Source organism: Pithys albifrons, chromosome 16 (assembly GCF_047495875.1).
Source record: "Pithys albifrons albifrons isolate INPA30051 chromosome 16, PitAlb_v1, whole genome shotgun sequence".
Taxonomy (NCBI): domain Eukaryota; kingdom Metazoa; phylum Chordata; class Aves; order Passeriformes; family Thamnophilidae; genus Pithys; species Pithys albifrons.
This window is the reverse complement of record NC_092473.1, coordinates 11,799,885-11,818,944: the sequence shown is the minus strand read 5'-3', so window position 1 is coordinate 11,818,944 and position 19,060 is coordinate 11,799,885. Positions and strand designations below refer to the sequence as shown.

General features: G+C 50.6%; 2 protein-coding genes across 6 annotated transcripts; both read left to right on the top strand.

Moving 5' to 3' along the window:
- The first annotated feature begins 2,212 nt into the window (after nucleotides 1-2,212).
- PSMG3 (proteasome assembly chaperone 3) lies at nucleotides 2,213-5,550 on the top strand. 2 transcript variants are annotated; one of them, XM_071570959.1, is made up of 3 exons: nucleotides 2,213-2,236; nucleotides 2,812-3,029; nucleotides 5,008-5,550. In XM_071570959.1, exons 1-3 carry the CDS (start codon nucleotides 2,218-2,220, stop codon nucleotides 5,158-5,160), a joined length of 390 nt encoding a protein of 129 aa, XP_071427060.1. In that variant the 5' UTR covers nucleotides 2,213-2,217; the 3' UTR covers nucleotides 5,161-5,550. The 2 variants fall into 2 exon arrangements, with proteins under 2 accessions (XP_071427060.1, XP_071427062.1); XM_071570961.1 differs by lacking the exon at nucleotides 2,213-2,236 and adding an exon at nucleotides 2,343-2,426.
- Nucleotides 5,551-6,980: 1,430 nt separating this feature from the next.
- On the top strand, nucleotides 6,981-16,416 carry TMEM184A (transmembrane protein 184A). Of its 4 annotated transcripts, XM_071571438.1 has the most exons (10): nucleotides 6,981-7,065; nucleotides 7,261-7,376; nucleotides 10,619-10,843; nucleotides 11,492-11,657; nucleotides 12,455-12,545; nucleotides 12,637-12,712; nucleotides 13,312-13,403; nucleotides 13,785-13,954; nucleotides 14,043-14,240; nucleotides 14,686-16,416. In XM_071571438.1, exons 3-10 carry the CDS (start codon nucleotides 10,619-10,621, stop codon nucleotides 14,934-14,936), a joined length of 1,269 nt encoding a protein of 422 aa, XP_071427539.1. In that variant the 5' UTR covers nucleotides 6,981-7,065; nucleotides 7,261-7,376; the 3' UTR covers nucleotides 14,937-16,416. The 4 variants fall into 4 exon arrangements, with proteins under 4 accessions (XP_071427539.1, XP_071427541.1, XP_071427540.1 ...); XM_071571440.1 differs by lacking the exon at nucleotides 7,261-7,376; XM_071571439.1 differs by lacking the exon at nucleotides 6,981-7,065 and having other exon boundaries at nucleotides 7,242-7,376.
- The last annotated feature ends 2,644 nt before the right edge of the window (nucleotides 16,417-19,060 follow it).

The following is a 19,060-nucleotide window of genomic DNA, read 5'->3' as shown; positions in this document are numbered from 1 at the left end:
TATAATAATAAAGGTATAAAGTGGCAATATTATGAGTAGTTTTTCCTGGCAACATATGGGGCTGCACAGTCATTGATTTTGTCTCATAACTGAGATAGTGACATGCACAACTTATGTTTCTTCGACAGTGAGTGCATGGGAATGGAAGAAGGGATCCTGAAATTCTGCAGAATCTCCAGCTGAGGATTTGATGGCTCTGAACTGCTGCCTGTCTCGATTCTTTTATTTCCCTAGAACCGTAAAATGGGGTATAATAATAAACTGTTATGTCAACAGACAGTTTGTGAAGCTAAACGTAATAATGTGTGCAATATGATTAGGGATCTTTGGAGGGAAAGTGCTATAGAAACCAGCAGTCTAAGTATGGATACAGGTCCTTCTCAGCCAGAAAACGCTGGGAAGCAGCCAGCAGGCAGACAGATCCCTCAGGAAAGGTCCCATTACCTGCCACCGTGTGTATTCTCAAATCTCTATCCCTTGCCTCAGTCACAGACATTGGAGTCTTCTCCTCAGTTCATTTTTTAAAATGTGTTTACTTTCAGTGATGAAGATTCAGTGCTGTTACCTCAGATTGCTATATCTCACCTCAGCTACGTGACAAAATGAGACATCCAACAGACTGAAACTGTTAAAGACAACTTTTTCATCCTAAACTAATGCAAAAGAGCAAAGAATGGTGAATCCCTGTAAATCTGAACTACAGTAGACTCTCTTTGTCCTCCTGTCATGTAAAAAATAAAATGGAGTCTGGCGAGGATGGCAGGAATAATCTGTTCCTTTGTGTTTCCTGAAGTAAAGTTACTCTCTGGAGAAGACAGAGCAGGAGTAAACTTCTTTATGAGTCAGGAGGTTTTACTGACAATAGCTGCTATTATCTCTGTCAAACAGGCAAAGCTTCGAGTGATTGTGGTGAGCAAGAGAGAGGAATGCTGTTTATTCACAGTGCTGGAAAACAGACTATTTGCCAGACTGCAAAGAGTACCGAAAAGGTATCAAGCCTCTGTTTCAACCAACCACAAAAATAACGTCCTGAATTAAAAATTTTTCCATGGACCTCTGCTGCTCTCTAACGGTGCCTTCCAGGATTCTCAGCATAAAGTCCACATGCTCTTCCTGTAATCAAGTTTTGGTAAAACTTTTAAAGCAAAACAAAAGAAATATTTATTGGGTCATTAAAAGATGTTACCTAAATAGATAACCCACAACTTAGGCAGCTCTTTCTGCAGCCAGGATATTTGGTGTGTGGTGGGAACACCAGTAAAGGAGAGCTAGAACATAAGGATGACGGTTTCAAGCGTGTTTTAGATGCAGCAATTGCAGGAGTCTGGAAGGTTGCAAACCTCTGTGAAATCACAGTTTTCAGGGCTTTGTATAAATTAGAATACAAAATTATTACTCATGAGTCCTGGTATTTCAAAGAAAAAAAATTAGCACTGGACTGTGTGTAATTAAAGAAGCTGATGTTTGCACCTGGGACAGACACACTTGTTTTTGTCTCTTCACACGGATGTCCTTATTTTATCCCCTAGAACAGCTCCAATGAGCAGCTGTCACTGCTCACTGATGGCAAGGCTGCTCCCATGTCCCAGGACCAGCCCTGTTTTCATAGAATCGTAGAATGGTTTGGATTGGAAGGGACCTTAAAGATCATCTCGTTCCAACAATCTCCAACTACCCCAGTGCTCCAAGCCCTGTCCAGCCTGGCCTTGGACACTTCCAGGGATGGGGCAGCCACAGCTTCTCTGCCCAACCTGTGCCAGGGCCTGCCCACCCTCATAGAGAAGTTCTTCCTAATATCTAATCTAAATTTCTCCTGAGTATAAAAACATTCCCCTTTGTCTCTATCACTGCCTACCCGTGTAAAAAGTCTCTCTGCGTCTTTTTTTATCAGCCTGCTTTCCAAGCCCCGTTTTTTATTTAAATACAAAAAGAACGCTCGGGGAAAATAAAAACACGAGGGGGAAATAAAAACACATGGGCAGCCCCGCTGCGGCGCTCAGGGCCACCTGTCCCCTGCCGGGCCCGGGGCCGCAAACACGCCACCCGCTCCCAGCAGTGGGATCCTGCCGGGAACCGGTGGGAAACGGGGAGAAAACGGGGCAGGAGATGAAGGGGGTCATCCCAGGGGAACGGGCTGGTCCCCGGGGAAGGGAAGAGGCTGGTCCCTAGGGAAGGGGGGAGCTCGGGCCGGGGCCGTGGGGGCAGCGGGGGCCGGAGATGGCGCCGTCCCGCGCGGGTAATGGCGGCGGCGCTGAGGGGAGGGCCTGGCCGTGAGGGCAGCAGCTGCCCTGCGCCATCGCCCCGCGCCGGCTGAGGGAGGGAGGAGAACAGGGAAGGGAGGGAAGGGAAAGGAAGGGAAAGGCGCTGCTTCCGCCGCGGTGGGGCGGGCCTGGGCGGAGAGCGGCGGCGCGGCGGGGCGGGCGCGGGTAGGGGCGGCGGGGGCCGGCGGGAGGGGATGGTAGTGGCTGTCTCTTGTCCCCCTGTACCCCTCAAGGACAGCCCGGTCCTGTGGGGCTCGGGGTCTCGCCCTCGGTGCCCACTATCATTAGCACGGACTTTGTCAGAGGCAGCTCGGCCGTGCCGGGGCAGTGATGCCATCGCAGCGAGGCTGCTGAATGTGCCCCCAGTCAGGAGTGCGGTGTGCGCAGCTGTCCCACACACACCCACCCACCTCCCGGTGTTTCTGCGCTCCCAGATTAACTTAACCCGCGGTGTTTCAAATAATGGGAAGCATTCGGGCTTTTTACCGCCCGTGGAGACCATGTTTTTAATCTGATGTTGTTTTATTGCGGCTCTGCTCTCTGCCCGCAGCGATGGACGCGGGGCCCATCGTGCCGTCGCGGCAGCGGCAGGAGGTGGTGCACGGCGTCCCCACCGAGGTGGTGTGCACCGCCTTCTCCAACTCCGTCCTCGTGGTCGTCACCCAGTACGGCAAGATGGGCACCATCGTCTACGTGGACCCCAACACCATCGGCGACAACGTGGGCAGGCCCTCGCTCACCACCAAGGTGCTGCTGGGCAAGGACGAGGTGAGGGCGGATGTGCAGGGCCGGGATAAGGGGGAAATGTGGTAGGTGGGGCTGTGCGACTTGCCAGGGAGTTGATGAATCACAGCAGTTAAGCAGTGTTTGAACAGCGATAAGATTAATTTTAAAATATCTTCTGAGGGAAGAGGGGTTCATCAGGAAAGTATGTGTGCTTGTCTGCTGTTTGACAGAAAACTTCAACTAACCATGAGTGCTTTGGGGATCTGTTGTTTTATGTCCTACAGGATATGAATTGCTTCTCTGTGCTAATGCAAGGCTTGATAAAGCTCTGTTGATTTAAGGGTTGCAAGATCAAATATGCAGCCATTGATAACCTTTTTACGTTTCTGTTCCAGTGAGTTTGTTTTTCTTTTCAGTTCTGTTTTGTCACCCCCAGTCTATGCCAGCCCCATAATGGACTTTAGTTGCCCTCTCCCAAGTGTGCCTGCCCGCACCTTCCCTTGATAAAGTTTAATTTGTTTTGCTTCAGCAAAGTGAGTTTTTAACAACCATTTCACAAAGCTGGAGAGAAAGCAGAAGAAAATGTGTTTTGCAAAGCGTCAACTGGTCAAGCATTAAAACAGAAAGTTACAGAGCTACAAGATTCTGAGGCTTTCCATCAGGGTTGAAACTATTAAATATTACTTACTACCCTTAACTAGAAAAACTGTAGCAACACAACTTCCTGATTCTATCCACGACTTCCCCTTGTAGAGTTCTTTCTCTTCAATAATAGCCTTCCCTTTCTGGATGGGAGATGTTTTGCTTTCCCTGGTATATCTGCTAATTCAGACCATCTCCACCCCCAGTCTGTTTTTGTGTTTTATTTGGAAACGGGAAGTGCTATGTTTACTTTGTTACATTCTATTTTTAAATAATTTTAACCAATTTATCTGGTCTAAACTTTAAGAAAAAGCTTACACTAGTTTGCTCCTTTCCTGCTTGTCACTGTTAACATCCTTGTTTGGGATGGTGCACACTTCCAGACAAGACTGGTAGCTAAAATCAAGCAAACTGACAGACACACAACTGTGGGTGTCAGTAAAACCTAGACAAGCTGAGTGGTTCAAAGCTGTGCAGGGTGAGGTTCAGACTGGACATTAGGAAGCGTTTCTTTACTGAGAGGGTGGTCAGACACTGGAACAGGCTTGAGGTCGTTGATGCTCTGCCCCTGTCAGTGTTTAAGAGCCATTTGGACAATGCCCTGAATAATGTTTTAACTTGGTCAGCTTTGAGCTGGTTAGGCAGTTGGACTAGATGTCCTTGTAGGTCTCTTCCAACTGGAATAGTCAATGCTGTTCAAGTATGTTATTGTTAAAAAAACCTTACAAGGTTGCTAATATCCTTTTTTTTCCCTCCTTCAGCCTCACTACTTATTGCTGCTTTTCGTGGTTCTATTAAAATAAGGAACATGCCTGTTGCACCACATGTGCAAAAGCTGTGTCTACAACACCATTTTGGGGTCTCTAGGAATTGCAAAAATAATAGTTTTTTTCCCAGAGCTTGTTAGTGGAACATCCCCTCTTCAGAACAATCTTTTAAACAAAAATTGTACTTGCAGACTTCTTTAGAAGACATATGGATCCAGCATTTCATATAATTTGATATTGGTGTCTTAGTTTGAGTGTGAGGATTAGTGGAAGGAAAGGTTCACCATACTGAGTTTCCAAGTTTTTCTGAGAGTGCTAAACTCAATTCCAGTGAAGTTCCAGTTAGGTTGCTTCAGGGTGGTTTGGGAGGCTCTCACTCCTGGGTCCAAACTCTTCCCTTTTAAGCTGGTTGAGAAAGTGTTTTCTAAAGTTCCCTGTCCCATGGCCTGGCTTTGCTGATGATGTTGGAACCACCCAGCGAATGCTGTGCTCAGTCCAAGTCCAGGATCAGCAGGTTCTTGATGTCATTCCAGGACTCTTTCTCTCCTAATTCATGTGAGAGGGCTCTCCCATCTGTAGGAGTGTACATCTGTATCCCTTTCTCTTTTCAGCCCCTCGTCCATGTTTGTGCCAAAAACCTGGTGGCGTTCGTGTCTCAGGAAGCTGGGAACAAACCCGTCCTTCTTGCCATGGCTTTAAAGGACAAGACCATGGAAGGAATACAGGCTCTACGGGAAGTGATCCGAAGTTGCCAAGTGTGGTGAAGTTGTGCCATCTGGATTCAAGGAAATGGTCTTGAGTCCATGACTCATCACCACCTATTTAAAAGGACAAGAAATGAAAATGATGGAATGTCATGGTGGTTTTGGACTGAGGAATTTGATTAATTTTTCTCTACTGTGTAGAAAATGTGTGGGTTTTGTTACTGGGACAGGTTTGCAGTCCATATAGTCAGTGACGAGACGAGAATAATTGTCTCAACATACAAGAGAAGTGTTATTTTTATCACATTGGGTGGGTCATATATTGGGAAAGGGCTCAGCTCTGCACTTGTGTCCTGAGGAGCTGCAGATGCCAAGCTGTGTAGCTGCACTGTACCACAAAGGGGAAACACCCAGTGCAGAGGGAATAAAAGAAACACTGACAAAATCTAATTTTACCTGTTTTCTTTTTTGCTCTGTGAAAATCACTTCAACTGAAATACAAGTCTTGGTAAAAAATCAACAATTGCATAATGGGAAAGATTTTCCTGCCTGTTTTTAAGGAAATGAGTCCTATATGACTGCTTTTGCCCTTTTGTCAGTTTCTGATGTAATCTGGATCCATTTTCCACTTTCACTCTGATTTTAAAGAGAGGCAGATAACTATGCTTTGCAAATTTCATGAAAGCTGATGTCAGGGTGGAAGACAAGAACCCAAAATAGTGGTGAGAAAAAGACAACCTCTGCCAATGGATTCTGTGGTATGAGCACATCAGAAAGGCAGAACATCCATCAGCTGGATCACCTGCAGTGAGCACCTGTCGTAGCAGATGTGGGGACAGAGGGGCTGGGGGGGTTACACACAGGTGTTTCTGCTGAGTCATTGACAAAAAGTGTCAGATGAAATTGTGTGAGTGATTGCAAAGCTTAATAGCCAAACTTTTGCCATTTGCTTGAAAAGCTCATTTGTTTTTACCTCTTCTTTTAACAAACAACATGAAGTAGTAAATTTGTAAGGGAGCTGTTACACACTATTGTCACTTATGAACTTGACAGCGCAGATGGAGGCCAGGTCTTGGATTCTGGGGAGGGAGGAGCTGTGCTAAAACCTGTTGGTACAGCAGAATCAGCACAGAGGCTGTGCCTGCCCTATGTCAATCCAGCTGCTGGGTCATTTCTGTTGCTAAAAAAAATCCCCTAAAAGTAGAAAATGGATTTCAAAAGGACTCTTCTCTGAAGTGAGGGTTATTTACAGCATTTATGGGATTATGAGAAATGAAACTTTTTAAAAAATACCTTAAAACATTGCAGGCTTCAGGCTGCTCTTGACAAGAAACTTCATCTAAAAATAATTTTCCAAACTGTGCTTCCAAGAATCAAAGACTTGCATCTGTCATAACTACAAATTTCCCCTCTTCTACACTTCTCTTTTTTTTTTTGTCTAGGAGGGCTGAGAGAGGCATGTGGAATTTGTTATTGCTGATCCTGGTTTGCTCATAGGGATTCTTTTCCAACACAAATTAAATGTCTATCGCAAATCCTGGTGCTCTTAGTCTGTCCATAGCTCCTGCAACTTTTGGAAAGCATACAATAATTAGCAAATTGGATGGAAATTACATCTTTCATTGTGATGATATGGTGCCATATCACTGTGCCCCAGAGACCTGAGTGTTACTACCTAAAAGCCAAGCACAAGTTAACCACTTTCACATCCTGGCTGTGTGTGCCAGCAGGTTTGCACAGCAGGGGTGGGTGAGGAAAGGACATGGAGAGCTCTCTGATGTGATGCTTGGAGCCAGGACAGACTTACCTTGGTGCTTTTCCACTGGTGATAAATAAAAGCACAAGCAGTTGGTCCTTCGACTTTGCTCCTCTCTGCTGAGCAGTAAACCAGGGGGAAGGCCTACTCCAAACAACAGGCACAAGGTGCCACCAACTGCCTGTCTTTTAGTCATCGCCCTCCTCCAGGTAGGAATTAATTCCAATTTCAAGGGGAGCTGCCTCTGCCAGCCAGGCAGAGCTCTTGCCCACGGCTGCAGGACGTGTGCCAGGCGGGGGGCAGCGGCGTTGGGCTGCACCGTGGCTTTCTGTCCGTGTTTGCTTTCCGGGCGTGGGTGCCGAGTGTGGCAGACTGGAAAGGTAAGTTGGGTGGCTTTTCCGCAGGAGACAAAGCCCGACCTGCTGCTCCCGCTCCCGGGGAGCCTGTGGCACAGTGAAGGGTGACTGAGGCACTGGGAGGCTGAGCAGGGCACAGCAAGGGCAACGGGGGTGCTGGTAAGGTAAGTAGGGTGCTGGCAGGGCCCAGGGTACATCGAGGGCCGTTGAGGTGTTGGCAGGAAAAGGAGAGTGCTAGTGGGATGAGTGGGGTGCTGGCAGGACCCGGAAAGCAGTAAGGGTAATTGGGGCACTGGCAGTGCCCACTGCCAGCAGGCAGGCAGGGCTGGGACGGTGTCCGGAGGAGGAGTCTGCTGCGAGTGCAGGTGGAGGAGGGCACGGGGGATGCGGAGGCCCGTGCACGGCACTCAGACCCGCTCCCGGAGGAGCCCCGCAGGGTGAGTGGGGCCCTGGGGGGTACGCAGGGGCCGGGGCACCCTCCCACAGACCAGAGGTTGACCCAGCCATTAGTCCTGAACACCTGTGGGAGCTGCGGGGAGGGACAGAGCCTGCTGTAAGAGCTCCATGCCTGCGTCATCCAGTCCTCCAGACTATGCTGCCCTGCCTCAATTCATAGCTGTGTGCTGTAGGTCCTTCCTCCTGGGTGGCCTTTGAGTGGTGTGAAGAGGCTGGTAGGGTAAATAACTTGGGTGTCCTGGCTTTATCAGAAAGAAATCAGGATGAAAGACACGTCTCCTGTGCTGGTGGGGCTAAACGTGGATGCTCCCCTCCCCCAGGATGTGGATCAGGGATCTCAGAGGCACTGGTGGAGGGCTGACAGGGCTCATCTTAGCTTTGTGACTGCTCCACCCTACAGGGGCTGCCGCTGAGATGGGGATGTGTCCCAGGTGCTTCAGGACACAGGGAGGGATGTGAGCTGGGAGTCCAGGCTCTGGCAGCCTGCAGACAGAGGGGAATCCCTGACAAGGTGAAAAGTCCTGTTTTTAGGTGGCCTGCCTGAACACAGGTTTCACTGCTCAGTTTATCTTCTCAGTGCTCACCTGGCATCTCTAATATCCCAGGGCGTGAGTGTAACCGACAGATGCTGCATGGCATCTGAAAACAGACAGATTGGATGTGACACTGGTGCAGTCCTGTCCAGGAGCTGAGTTTTGCAGCTGATATTATTCCCTGTGTCTCCTTGCTGCCTTTGTTTTGGAAGTAAATGACTCTCTAACTGCATTGAATTGCCTGACTACCTTGCACGGCCGGGATCTAATTACCTCTCGAGCTGGGAGCCCTGTCTCCAAGCCACACTGAGGCTTTTGCTTTTAATGACTTGCTCTGCCACGTTCAGAGTGTGACAATGTCGGGGAGGCTGCCAGGACCAGCCACTGGTGCCACCGTGCCTGTACTGAGATGGCTGGGAAAGCTAATAGGAGTTGGGATGTCTTGGGCCAAGTATCTCTGGCACAGCGCTGGGTTGAAAACAGAATAAATGGGTCTAGCTTTGAACATAGCTCTCTGCCATGTCTTGGGAAGAGGGCTGGATCACTAGAAAAGTTACTAGAAAAACACAGCTAGAAATAATGAGCTTTCGTACAGCTCTATCACTGGCAGAGGGAAAGAGTGGCCAAATCCAGCCATATAGCCCCAGCCAGCAGCAGGGCAGCCCTCAAAAAGAGTGAGTAGTGACTGTGGAACGGGGCACAACCAGGCTGTTGTCTCCCTGCCTGTGTCACAAACTATCTCCGTCCTCCTGTTAATGTTTACAAGGCAGGTCCAGCGTTGTCATGCTCCGTTCAAAGACCAGATCCCTCCCCAGCTTTCCGGGGATCCTTCCTGCTGGCCAGGGCAGGGCCACAGGGCAGTCGCGGGGAGGAAAAGCCCGGCTCCCTGCTGTCTCCGTAACACTATCAGCCCAGCTCTCCCTGCAGCCTCCCCAGCTCCACTTCCCCGCTTGCGGGCACAGGTACGCCAGGGGGAGCCCCGGGGGCCTCGGCAGCACTCTGCCACCCCGGCATCTCCGCTTACAGGCGACTCCTGCCAGGAGGAGAGGTGGAAAGGTATTTTTAGGGCTGTTGATCTGACACCAGCTGAGTTTCCTCTCCTGTGAGGCTGGGGTTTGGGGAGAGGGCAAGAGAGGAAGCCACAGGGCAAGCTCTTGCTTTGGTTTGTTTTCAATGGTTAATTGGACAGAGGTCATTCCCAACCACTCTTATCTATGGCAGATATTTTCACGCTCCTCTCCAGTTCACGCTTAGTTTTATCCCAGGCGATAGTTACCCAGCAGCTAAAATATTTGTGTATTAACAATGCCCTGAGAAGCAGCTATATTGTTAGAGCTCTGCTGAAAGATTGTTTTTTTAAAACTGCTATTGTTATACTTGGGGAAAAGCAGCTTTCCATAGATTAGCAAAAGAGAATCCAAACATGTCAGTTTACTCATCTGTGGGCCTGTAGATATGAAGCTGCCCTATAAATAATTGCTTATTATTAAGTTGGTCCTTGCTGTCTGGAGCTGCAAGGTACACAATGCTCATATGCCCCAGCCACCCTCTGCACCAGGGTCAACCAGCTTTGAGGAGGACGGACTGACCAGGGTGATGCTGGAGTGCTCCAGCATCCTCAAAGGGCAGCAGCTCTGCCTGTGGCATGGCAGGCTTGCTCCCTTGTGCTTAATTTTGGGTGCAAGAGGGACTACTGGCTACCCTACAGGTCTTGGGGTTGGTACTGTTTGGCACACGGACAACCCCACAATCCTGAAATAGCTGGATTAAGAAGCTGGGTGATGCCAAATACTTGGCTTCTTGAACAGCCTCAGGCTTTGCCCACAGCAGACCACACATGATGAACAGAGCCACATCTGGGGGACACCACAGAGATCCTGGTGTTTTCTGGGCTTCCAAGGAGGAGGACATTAGTGTCCTGGTGGCTTGTTGGTAAGGGACTCCTTATTATTGTAGGTAATGGATGGATTTAACACTTAAGTCTCTGGTTTATGATAGAAAAGGGTCCTGAGCCATAAGTATGAACACACATGGGCACAAATGTAGACAGGTCATTCCCTTTCAAGCAGGATAGTGATTCCTGAGAAAACAAGGAGCATGGCTCGAAAGAAGAAGCATAAACATGAATGTGTTTTGGGAGACATGGGGACTGCACAGCCCTCCTCAGGGAAAAGAGGGCCAGCTCTTGAAGGACATTTGCACTTTCCTGCTGAGAGAAAAAGAGCAGACCCAACCATGGAAAACAGGCTGGTTTGGTTGAGGGATGGACACCTTGAAAAAACCCTGGGGAGGAAATAAACCTCACAGGAGGTTTGTACATGCTGTGTGGGTTGGGAAATCTGCTGGACCTTCCCTGTCACCAGCTTACCTTGCTCCTACCTTCCTTCACCACTCCCTTTCCCTCTCCCTCCCTGCAGATGAGTAGTGCCACCCGTGCTGTGCCCTCTCCCATGGCACCTGGCACCCTGGGGCCTGGCACAGTGGCCAGACTGGCCTCTGCCCCCTCATTCCCGACCTTTGCCCTGCTTATGGCTGCCCACAACGACTCCCAGGATGGCCAGCAGCTTTTCCTGACCACGACAGCAGCGCAGGCCATTTCTGGCATCTTCGTGTGGTCAGCACTTATCGTCACCTTCCACCAGGTACGGGCTGGAGCACACATGGGGCTCAGCAGTGGGGTTGACACGAGGGCAAAACTATTGATTGCCCCCAAGTTCATTGCAAATCACTCAGCTCTGGATAAGTATTTCTTCCTGTTGCTGCCCAGAGGCGATGTCTCTGCTGTCAGGATCCTGGTGCTGGCAGCTTGGAAGCATGGACTTTGCCCACACTCTCCCAAGTGGTTGCCAGAGCCGGGAGAGGCTGCAGGGTGCTGGTATGGCCTGGAGACAACACCCAGTGGCGTGTTTGGGGTGCACAGCACCAGCTGCCCTGAGCCATACTGCCAGGGGCATGGTTGAAGGTACTGTGCAGATCTGTGCTGCTGAAGGCAGCCCTGGGGCAAGCTGGAGCCTCTGAGTGCTGGGATGGGACTGCCACAGGAGAAGGCACACTCCTTACACAGCCCCGGGGAAGGGACCTGATTTCCACATGCTTTCACGCAAAGGATTGCTGCTGGGACTGGGATGGAGCCTGTCTCATGTCTGTTCACAGCGATGGGGCTGTGGTGGGAAGCTGTCAGAGCTCTCACCCCCGGTAGGAGGGCTGATCGGGCACCCCTGTGGGCTGGGGGTACCTCTGGTTCCTATCCTGTTTAGTAGTCACAACTCTGCATTCTGGGCACTCGGCAGATCTACACACACCTGAGGAATTACACCGTCCCCAAGGAGCAGCGCTACATCATCCGCATCCTCTTCATTGTTCCCATCTATGCCTTCGACTCCTGGCTCAGCCTCCTCCTCCTCGGCAGCCACCAATACTACGTCTACTTCGACTCTGTGCGTGACTGCTATGAAGGTGAGCGCAGCCTCTCCTCAGCAAGGAAGCTGAAGGCAAAGCAAGGCTCTCATCCTGCTAACCAAACTCTAGAGCATCCTGATTGCACAAAGTGACTTCCTGCTCTCTGCCCCACAGAGGTTTTCCCCTTCCTTCTCCATCAGCAGCAGGGAGGGGATGTCCCTCAGACAATGAGCTAGTGCCTTTCTTATACCTGCCTGGAGGCTCAGAGGGACCCCAGTACCATGCTTCTGGGGAAGGAGGTTTTCTGGCTACCTGTGGGGTAGAAATGCAGCTTCTCTAAAGCAGAAGATAGACATACCCAAGAAACTGGAGAGTTGGGGTGTTTGGAGATGTATGATTAAGGTTGCTTTTCTATCTTGTCTACTCCTGGGGAACTAAGTGGTGTGGGTATTTGTATTACTTCAGGATTGGAGTATATGAAAAATAAGTGACAGGGATGTCCAGAAAATGTGTTCAAGATCTGTTCCTTGCTGGCCACCAGCCATTTGTGCTGTCCTTTAGCAATTTTGAGGTCCTTCCATGCAGAGGGTCCCTGAATGGACTATTTATGCCCAGAGGAGCTGCTGCATCTGCAATGAACTCTGTGCACAGTGTGGTGTGTCTAACTCCACTGGGAAGTTGGATGGATTTGAACTGCTGCTCCTCTTGCTTGGCTCCCACCTGCCAGCATCCCAAATCCTGGGGCAGTGCCAGGTTGGATGAGAAAACAGTTGAGCAGGAAGGAATGGGTGATGAAACAACCCCTCCTGGATTTTCATCAGTCCTACTGATTCTGTCTGCCCTTGCCTTGGCAGCTTTTGTGATTTACAGCTTCCTGAGCCTGTGCTTTGAGTACCTTGGAGGGGAGAGCAACATCATGACAGAGATCCGAGGGAAGCCCATTGCGTAAGTTCCAGCATCCCATAAGTTCCTTGGCCCTTCATCCACTTTCCTCATCCAGCAGCCCCAATGGCATCTCTTTGGCTTCTGCTTCCAGGTCCAGCTGCTTTTATGGGACCTGCTGCCTTCAGGGTATGTCCTACTCCATCGGGTTCCTGCGCTTTTGCAAGCAGGTGGGTACCCTATAGGGAGCATCGGCTCTACTCCCCAGACAAGGGCTCTCTGGGTGGCACTGCCCCACTGCCCTGCCAAGGTGGCTCTGCTTCATCACTCTCTCGAGATGCTGGTTTGCTTTTTTCTTCCCTCTGAGGGAGGCAGCTTACCCAGCTCACCGGCACCTGGCCAGCAGCAGGGCTGCACACTTGCTGTCCTTGCCTCTGACTCACTGCTGAGTCAGGGTCTCCTCCCACTGCAGAGCTCAGATTGCCATCTCTGTCCAGTCTCAGGTTAGCCTGGACACTCTTAACTCTCCAGTGCTGCGCTGTGGGCTGAATCCTGCTACCAATCTATCCCCAAGTCACCCAGTCCCCCACCTCAGAGTGGCTATGCTGCCTTTCAGGAGATGCCTTCTGGAAGCCCTGCTCCCTCCGGTCTGCAGATCTTGCGGATCTTGTGTTTCACCCCTCAGTCATTCCTGTGATGAGAACTGCTCTCTCCTCCGTGTCTCTGCCCCAGAAGCAGAGGGGTTCACTTGTGTGGAGGGGACAGGAGTGGGATTTAGGGTGTGGGATGTCTCTGCTGCCCAGATACACCATGTCTCTCCCCTGTGCAGGCCACACTGCAGTTCTGCATTGTGAAACCCCTCATGGCAATCGTCACCATCATCCTGCAGGTGTTCGGGAAGTACCACGATGGAGACTTCAAGTGAGGATGCTGGGTTGGGCTGGGGAGGGTGAGTGGGAGAAGATGGATCCCTGCTCCATTGTAAATGTGTCCTTCCAGTCTCCCCACAGAGCTGCCCTGTGGGTAGTGAGAGCACTGGAAGCTCAAAGTGCCAGGAAATGGAGACGCACTGCCCCCAAACAATAGAGGGACAAAACTCCTGTGAGCCGTAATAAAAGAGGTCCCACCGATAGAGGAAAAGCTGAATGGCCCCCTGCATCCTCTGCCCCTCCTTCCCCTTCTGGGCTGTGTTATTACCCACAAGAAAGCTGTGCACTTCCCTCCTCCCCATTTGATTTGTCTTTGCCCCCAGCTTGCTTTGCTCCCCACAGCCCTGGGCAGCAGCTCTCTCTCTCCCTGCAGTGTCCATAGTGGATACCTCTACATCACCATCATCTACAACTTCTCTGTCAGCCTGGCACTTTATGCACTCTTCCTCTTCTACTTTGCCACCATGGACCTGCTGCGCCCGTTTGAGCCAGTCCTCAAGTTTATCACCATCAAGGCAGTCATCTTTCTCTCCTTCTGGCAAGGTGGGTCCCACCATGGATGCCCAGTGCTTCTCCTTGCCACCTGGCTCAGGAACACAGGAGCAGAGCTGATCTCTCTTCCCCTGCACAGGGACGCTGCTGGCAATACTGGAGAAATGTGGGGTGATTCCTGAAGTTCAGATCATCGATGGGATGGAGGTGGGAGCTGGGACAGTGGCTGCTGGCTACCAGAACTTCATCATCTGCATTGAGATGTTCTTTGCTTCCATTGCCCTGCGCTACGCGTTCACCTGCCAGGTGTACAGGGAGAAGAAAGAAAACTCAACAGGTAATCTTTCTCACTTCTGCCTTCCTTCATCAATGACTAAGTAAAGAGGAACCCTCCCCCCTTATTTTATTAATATCCCATTACCAATGGGATGCTGAAAACTACAAAAGGAGTTTCCTTGTTCTGTGCTCTATGAGTTCCTTCTCCCTCTTCCCTCACAATACCACAAGCCATAGTGAGTGCATAGGAAGAGGGACCTTAGTATGGATGGGCAGAATTAGGGCGTATGTGATACCCACATGCTATAGAAGAGGGCCCATCGTCTTTGAAACATGGAGGTGAAGTTGCCTTCCTTCTCCTTGGAACTTGCCAAGGCAAGCTGATTTGGCCCACAATGAGCCCCTGATCTTGAATTTCTAAGGAAAAGTTTCATTCCAGTTGTGAAGTGCTTGGGCTCATTGACTGTCTGATATCCCACCACCCTCTTGCCCTCCTTCTTTTTCAGCAAACCTTGCCCCAATGCAGAGCATCTCAAGTGGGCTGAAGGAGACCATCAGCCCCCAGGACATTGTGCAGGATGCCATCCACAACTTCTCACCCACGTACCAGCAGTACACCCAGCAGTCAATGCAGGAAGCAGAACGCAAGGCACCAGGGCAGAACGGGCATATGGCCTCCAAGATGGATGGACAGAGCAGCAGGAAGAGCAAAAACATTGAGAAGAGAGTGCTGATCCTGTCAGATGAGGAGCTGTAGGAAATATCAGATGGGACAGTGACACTGGAGATATTTAAACCCATGCAAGGGGAAGGTGTCTCAAGGCTGAGATGACCTGGTCTCACCAGAGTACTGGGAAGCCAGGATTTCTACCCAAAAAGCCAGTCTCTCAAGGGGAAGATGCAATAACCCAGGAAAAGGTTAAATCAGATAGTGCCAGCTTCTGCTGTCCCATCTCTCCTCCTGTTACAGATGAGGCTTTGTTTGACCCTGCCTTGCAGCCTGGGCTTTGCTGCCCCACTGCTGGTGTCTCTCTGCCCTGTGCCAACACTGGGGGATGACAGGCAGCGAGGGGAGGCAGGGTGCAGGACAGATCAGCTGCCCTCGCTCTCCTCTTACCTTTAAGCAGTGCTGAGGCCTGAGAGAAATGCTTTTCTCAGCACAGTTCTGCTCTAGTTTCTCCCCATTTGAGTAAAAAATGATCTCCAAGGGCCCCGTGGAGAAAACCAGCCCAGGAAGGTGACTTCGCTTCACCTCAAAACCCGGTAATGGTTGAAAGACGTCATTCCTTATTTTTACATTTTTCCCTCTCCTTCTCCCAGAAAAGACTACAGAGTTGTGCAAAAGACCTTTACCGTGGAGGAAGAGCAAGTCATCCTCTTCTCCCTCCAGATGAGGATGCAGCTGTCTGAGTAACTCCCCCGGGAGTGCAGCAGGACCTCACTGGGGCAAACCAGAGGTCTGCAGCTGCATTTCTGAGAGCTGCCGGTGACAGAAGAGCTTGTTTATGTCTGAACTAGCTTATCTCTGAATGGATCAGAAGTTAAAAGGGATTCCAGCTTCCTTATCGGTCTTTATTAGGGAGCTGGACTGTGACTGGTGGTGGTAGGAATTCATTTACTGGGAACTGTCTGTTCCTCCTAACCCTTCACTATTCTCCATCCCTGGGCTTTGCCTGACCTCTGGGAAGCCAGGTGGGAGCTGAGTCCAGCTGGGTGACCATGGTGGCCATAGAGAGATGCTGGGGGATGTCGCCACTCAGAGCAGGACCACTGGCAGGGAAAGATCCTGCATGGAGGGATTCTCCCTGTATCAGCGATGGAGAGTGCACATCCTGTTAAACTTTCTCTGGATTTTAACTCCCCCCCAATTTTAAGTCTGATTTCTACTCCCTTGCAATCAGATGATCTTTGTGAACTTATTTAGGCACTGTTTGGGCTGTTGTCTGGGGTGTGAGCTGGGCAGTGGAAGGACAAGGACAAGTCTACAGCCTCAGATTTGCAGTCATTTGGCAAAAAAAAAAACAATGGGTAGGCTTGGAGCCCTGTGTTACACTACCTCCAAGCATTTGGGTATTTTTTTTCCCTGCTCTTAAGCTGCAAAATGTAAATCACAACGTGAAATTATTTTATTTATTTTTTTTCTAATAAACAGCAATTTCTAGGATGGAGCAAGCATTTTCACTGAGCTCAGCAAGCAAAGCCCACAATCTGCTTGTTCCTGCTATAATGCTGATGCTCTTAAGCTTAACGTCCTCCCTGCCCCTCGATGCTGGCCCAGCAGAAATACCTGCACACACAGCATCCTGCACATTTTGGCATTCCTACGGGATTTGTGCTCATCTTTTTCACTCCACAAAGAATGTGTGCGTCCCCTGCTTCCTGTCCTTGCGCAGCACCTCCTCCAACCCTTGCCTAAGCTGTGGATGCAGCAGTTCAGAGGTGCTGGATTTGGTTTAGCTAAGCTAAGCCCAGACCCCAGCACCAAGATAATCTCTGTTGATTATTTTTGGAGAAATCTTACCATGCTGAAGCCCAGACTCCATGTGAGCATCCTACAGCTCAGCCAGTCTCACAAGTCCCTGTGGTCTGAAGCTGCTCATACCTGCTCAGCAGGTGAGGCTGCTGCCACTTAACCTGCAATGAGGTCCATAAAGAAGAGCCACATGCTCTACGCATCCAGGCATTCATCCAGAATCCTGGCATCCTGGCAGCAGGACTGTCCTGCCCACAAAATGCATCCTCAGTGCTCGGGGATGAGGCTGCTTGGCTTTGTAACACAGCCGAATAGGGACGTCTCAGCTGAACATCTTGGTCTTCACCCCTCTGGGAAAGGACAGCCACAGCTGCAGGAACAGAGGCTGCTCCGGCTCCTGGGGCGAGGACAGACTGCAAAGGTGATGATGGCACATCTGTCGATGCACTCACAGCCACTGAGATAAAGACTTGCACAAGAACACAGCAAGAACTGTGGTTGTACTTCACTGCACAAATGATCGACTCCGGTGCATAATGGGCTGCCTCCACTGCTCTGCCAGCAGGTGCAATTCCCACTGCAGACAATAACATTTGCCTATTTATGTCAAGCCCTGATTACTGTATTATATGTAAAACAGATCTTTCTTGCAAGCCAAACAAGGGGGGAAGGAAAAAAAGTCAGCTGTGAGTCATGCAAGTCAGCAGTGTGATACCAGCCTGACGGAGCCGTGCTGGGCTGGACACCAGCTGGCTGCCGCGACAGCAGCAGCAGGCACCCTCCCTGCTCCATCCAGCCAACTCGAGCTGGGCCTCCTCATCGTCCTTCTTCTTGGAGAGGGGAGAGAAGCAAGAGCTGACAGCTCAGGCTGGGCGCTGTCACGGCCCTCAAACCCTTATGCTGTCAAAATGCTTCCACAGGGAAGAAAAATGCCAACAGTGGTGTAGGCTGGATGCGGTCCCGTGCTCCTCTGCTAATGTGTCTCCTCCACCTCCTCAACAAGGACATGGGGAAAGCTGGCGGCAAGCACCCGGGTGACCTACACAGGAGCCTGCTGTGCCTGGAGTCATGCCAGCAAGCAGCCCAGGAGGAACAGGCGCTTCTCACTGCCAGCAGCAGGCTCTGGTGGTCGGCAGATTTGTTTTCCAGTTGTCACTTGTCCTCAGGCTTTCCCCAAGGGCAAAGCTGAGCTGCAGCTATCGGATCTCCTGGTGCTTTTTGGGCAGGTTTACACATCGCTTGTATCAGGGATGATCTTCACAGGGCACGCCCTGCCACTGCACCTGCAGGGGCTAGGGTTGACCACCCTACAAGCAGAGGGGAAGTAAGGTGGCCACTGGCACCACAGCAGAGCCAGCTCTCACAAGCAGCTGCTCACCATGCAGCCAACCAGAGACAGAGCCAGTTCTGTTTTTGGGTGCTAACACCTACCAGTCAGTCCCTGGGCCCAGCTGCTGACAGGCAACAGGCTGCCAGATCTGTACCAGAGAGCAGGATCGCACTTTTGCCACGCTGTTCACAGAGACTATTCTCTAAGACTTCTCCTCTAAGCATGGTAAAGGTTGTTTTCTTTCACTGCTGAACCTCCACCTGGACCATTTCTCATGCCCTTTTTCTCCTGAATTAATGCTTCTCCATCCTTCCAACAGTCTCAACTGGCCCACCTCCCTCTCCATTGGCACTGGCTCCTTGCTGCCATCTCTCCAGGCAGGACATGAAGCTTTTCTTGCTCTGCATGGACACTACAATCACCCACAGGCTTCACCCACGTGCCTGCTCAGCCAAGCCTGCCTGGCCCCACCTAATGACCATCCATTACCTGCTGACACACAAAGCCTTCAGCGCTGCTCCTCTCCAGTCTGCCCTACCTCTAATTCCAGCTTTTGCCAACACACCCATCTGCTTCCAACCTACTACCCAGTGATTTCCCCCTTCAGCTGCCCCCTGAAGAAAAATAACCACTTGGAATAGGGGATTAAGGCCAACATAGGCCTGGGAGCTCACTGGCACAAGACACCACCCCTTTAAAGCCCCAACAGGAACAAGCAAAAAGATGAAGTGTTGATGTAAGGGTTTATTCACAAGCAGTCGCACAGGAAGACAGTGAAAGGGTATTGCACAAGCCAAAGAAAGAAAGAATGTCTTTCTCCAGCACTGTGAGACAGGTCACAGTGTCTCCAAGCCACAAGTGGCCTTGCTCAGCATCTTGACTGCAAGCAGGTGCCTGCTGAGCTGTCAGTCCTCTTGTGCTAACACAGACACCCACTGATTGTGCACAAAGGCACAGCCTGGGTTAGGAACAGGTACACCTGGTCTGAGCATGGGATCGACTCGACAAACAGCTCAGACAAGAGCTATCCCTTGAGCACATTCCAAACAGCCCAAGAAAGCACCACAGCAGGGCCAAG

What these genes read in the sequence shown, in the direction of transcription:
- TMEM184A (XM_071571440.1), top strand. Translation starts at nt 10,619, where the DNA reads ATGAGTAGTGCCACCCGTGCTGTGCCCTCTCCCATGGCACCTGGCACC. An exon ending in TACCACGATGGAGACTTCAA is followed by an intron (nt 13,404 to 13,784) that starts GTGAGGATGCTG and finishes CTCTCCCTGCAG; the next exon opens with TGTCCATAGTGGATACCTCT. An exon ending in CTTTCTCTCCTTCTGGCAAG is followed by an intron (nt 13,955 to 14,042) that starts GTGGGTCCCACC and finishes TCCCCTGCACAG; the next exon opens with GGACGCTGCTGGCAATACTG.
- PSMG3 (XM_071570959.1), top strand. An exon ending in TGCTGCTGGGCAAGGACGAG is followed by an intron (nt 3,030 to 5,007) that starts GTGAGGGCGGAT and finishes TTCTCTTTTCAG; the next exon opens with CCCCTCGTCCATGTTTGTGC.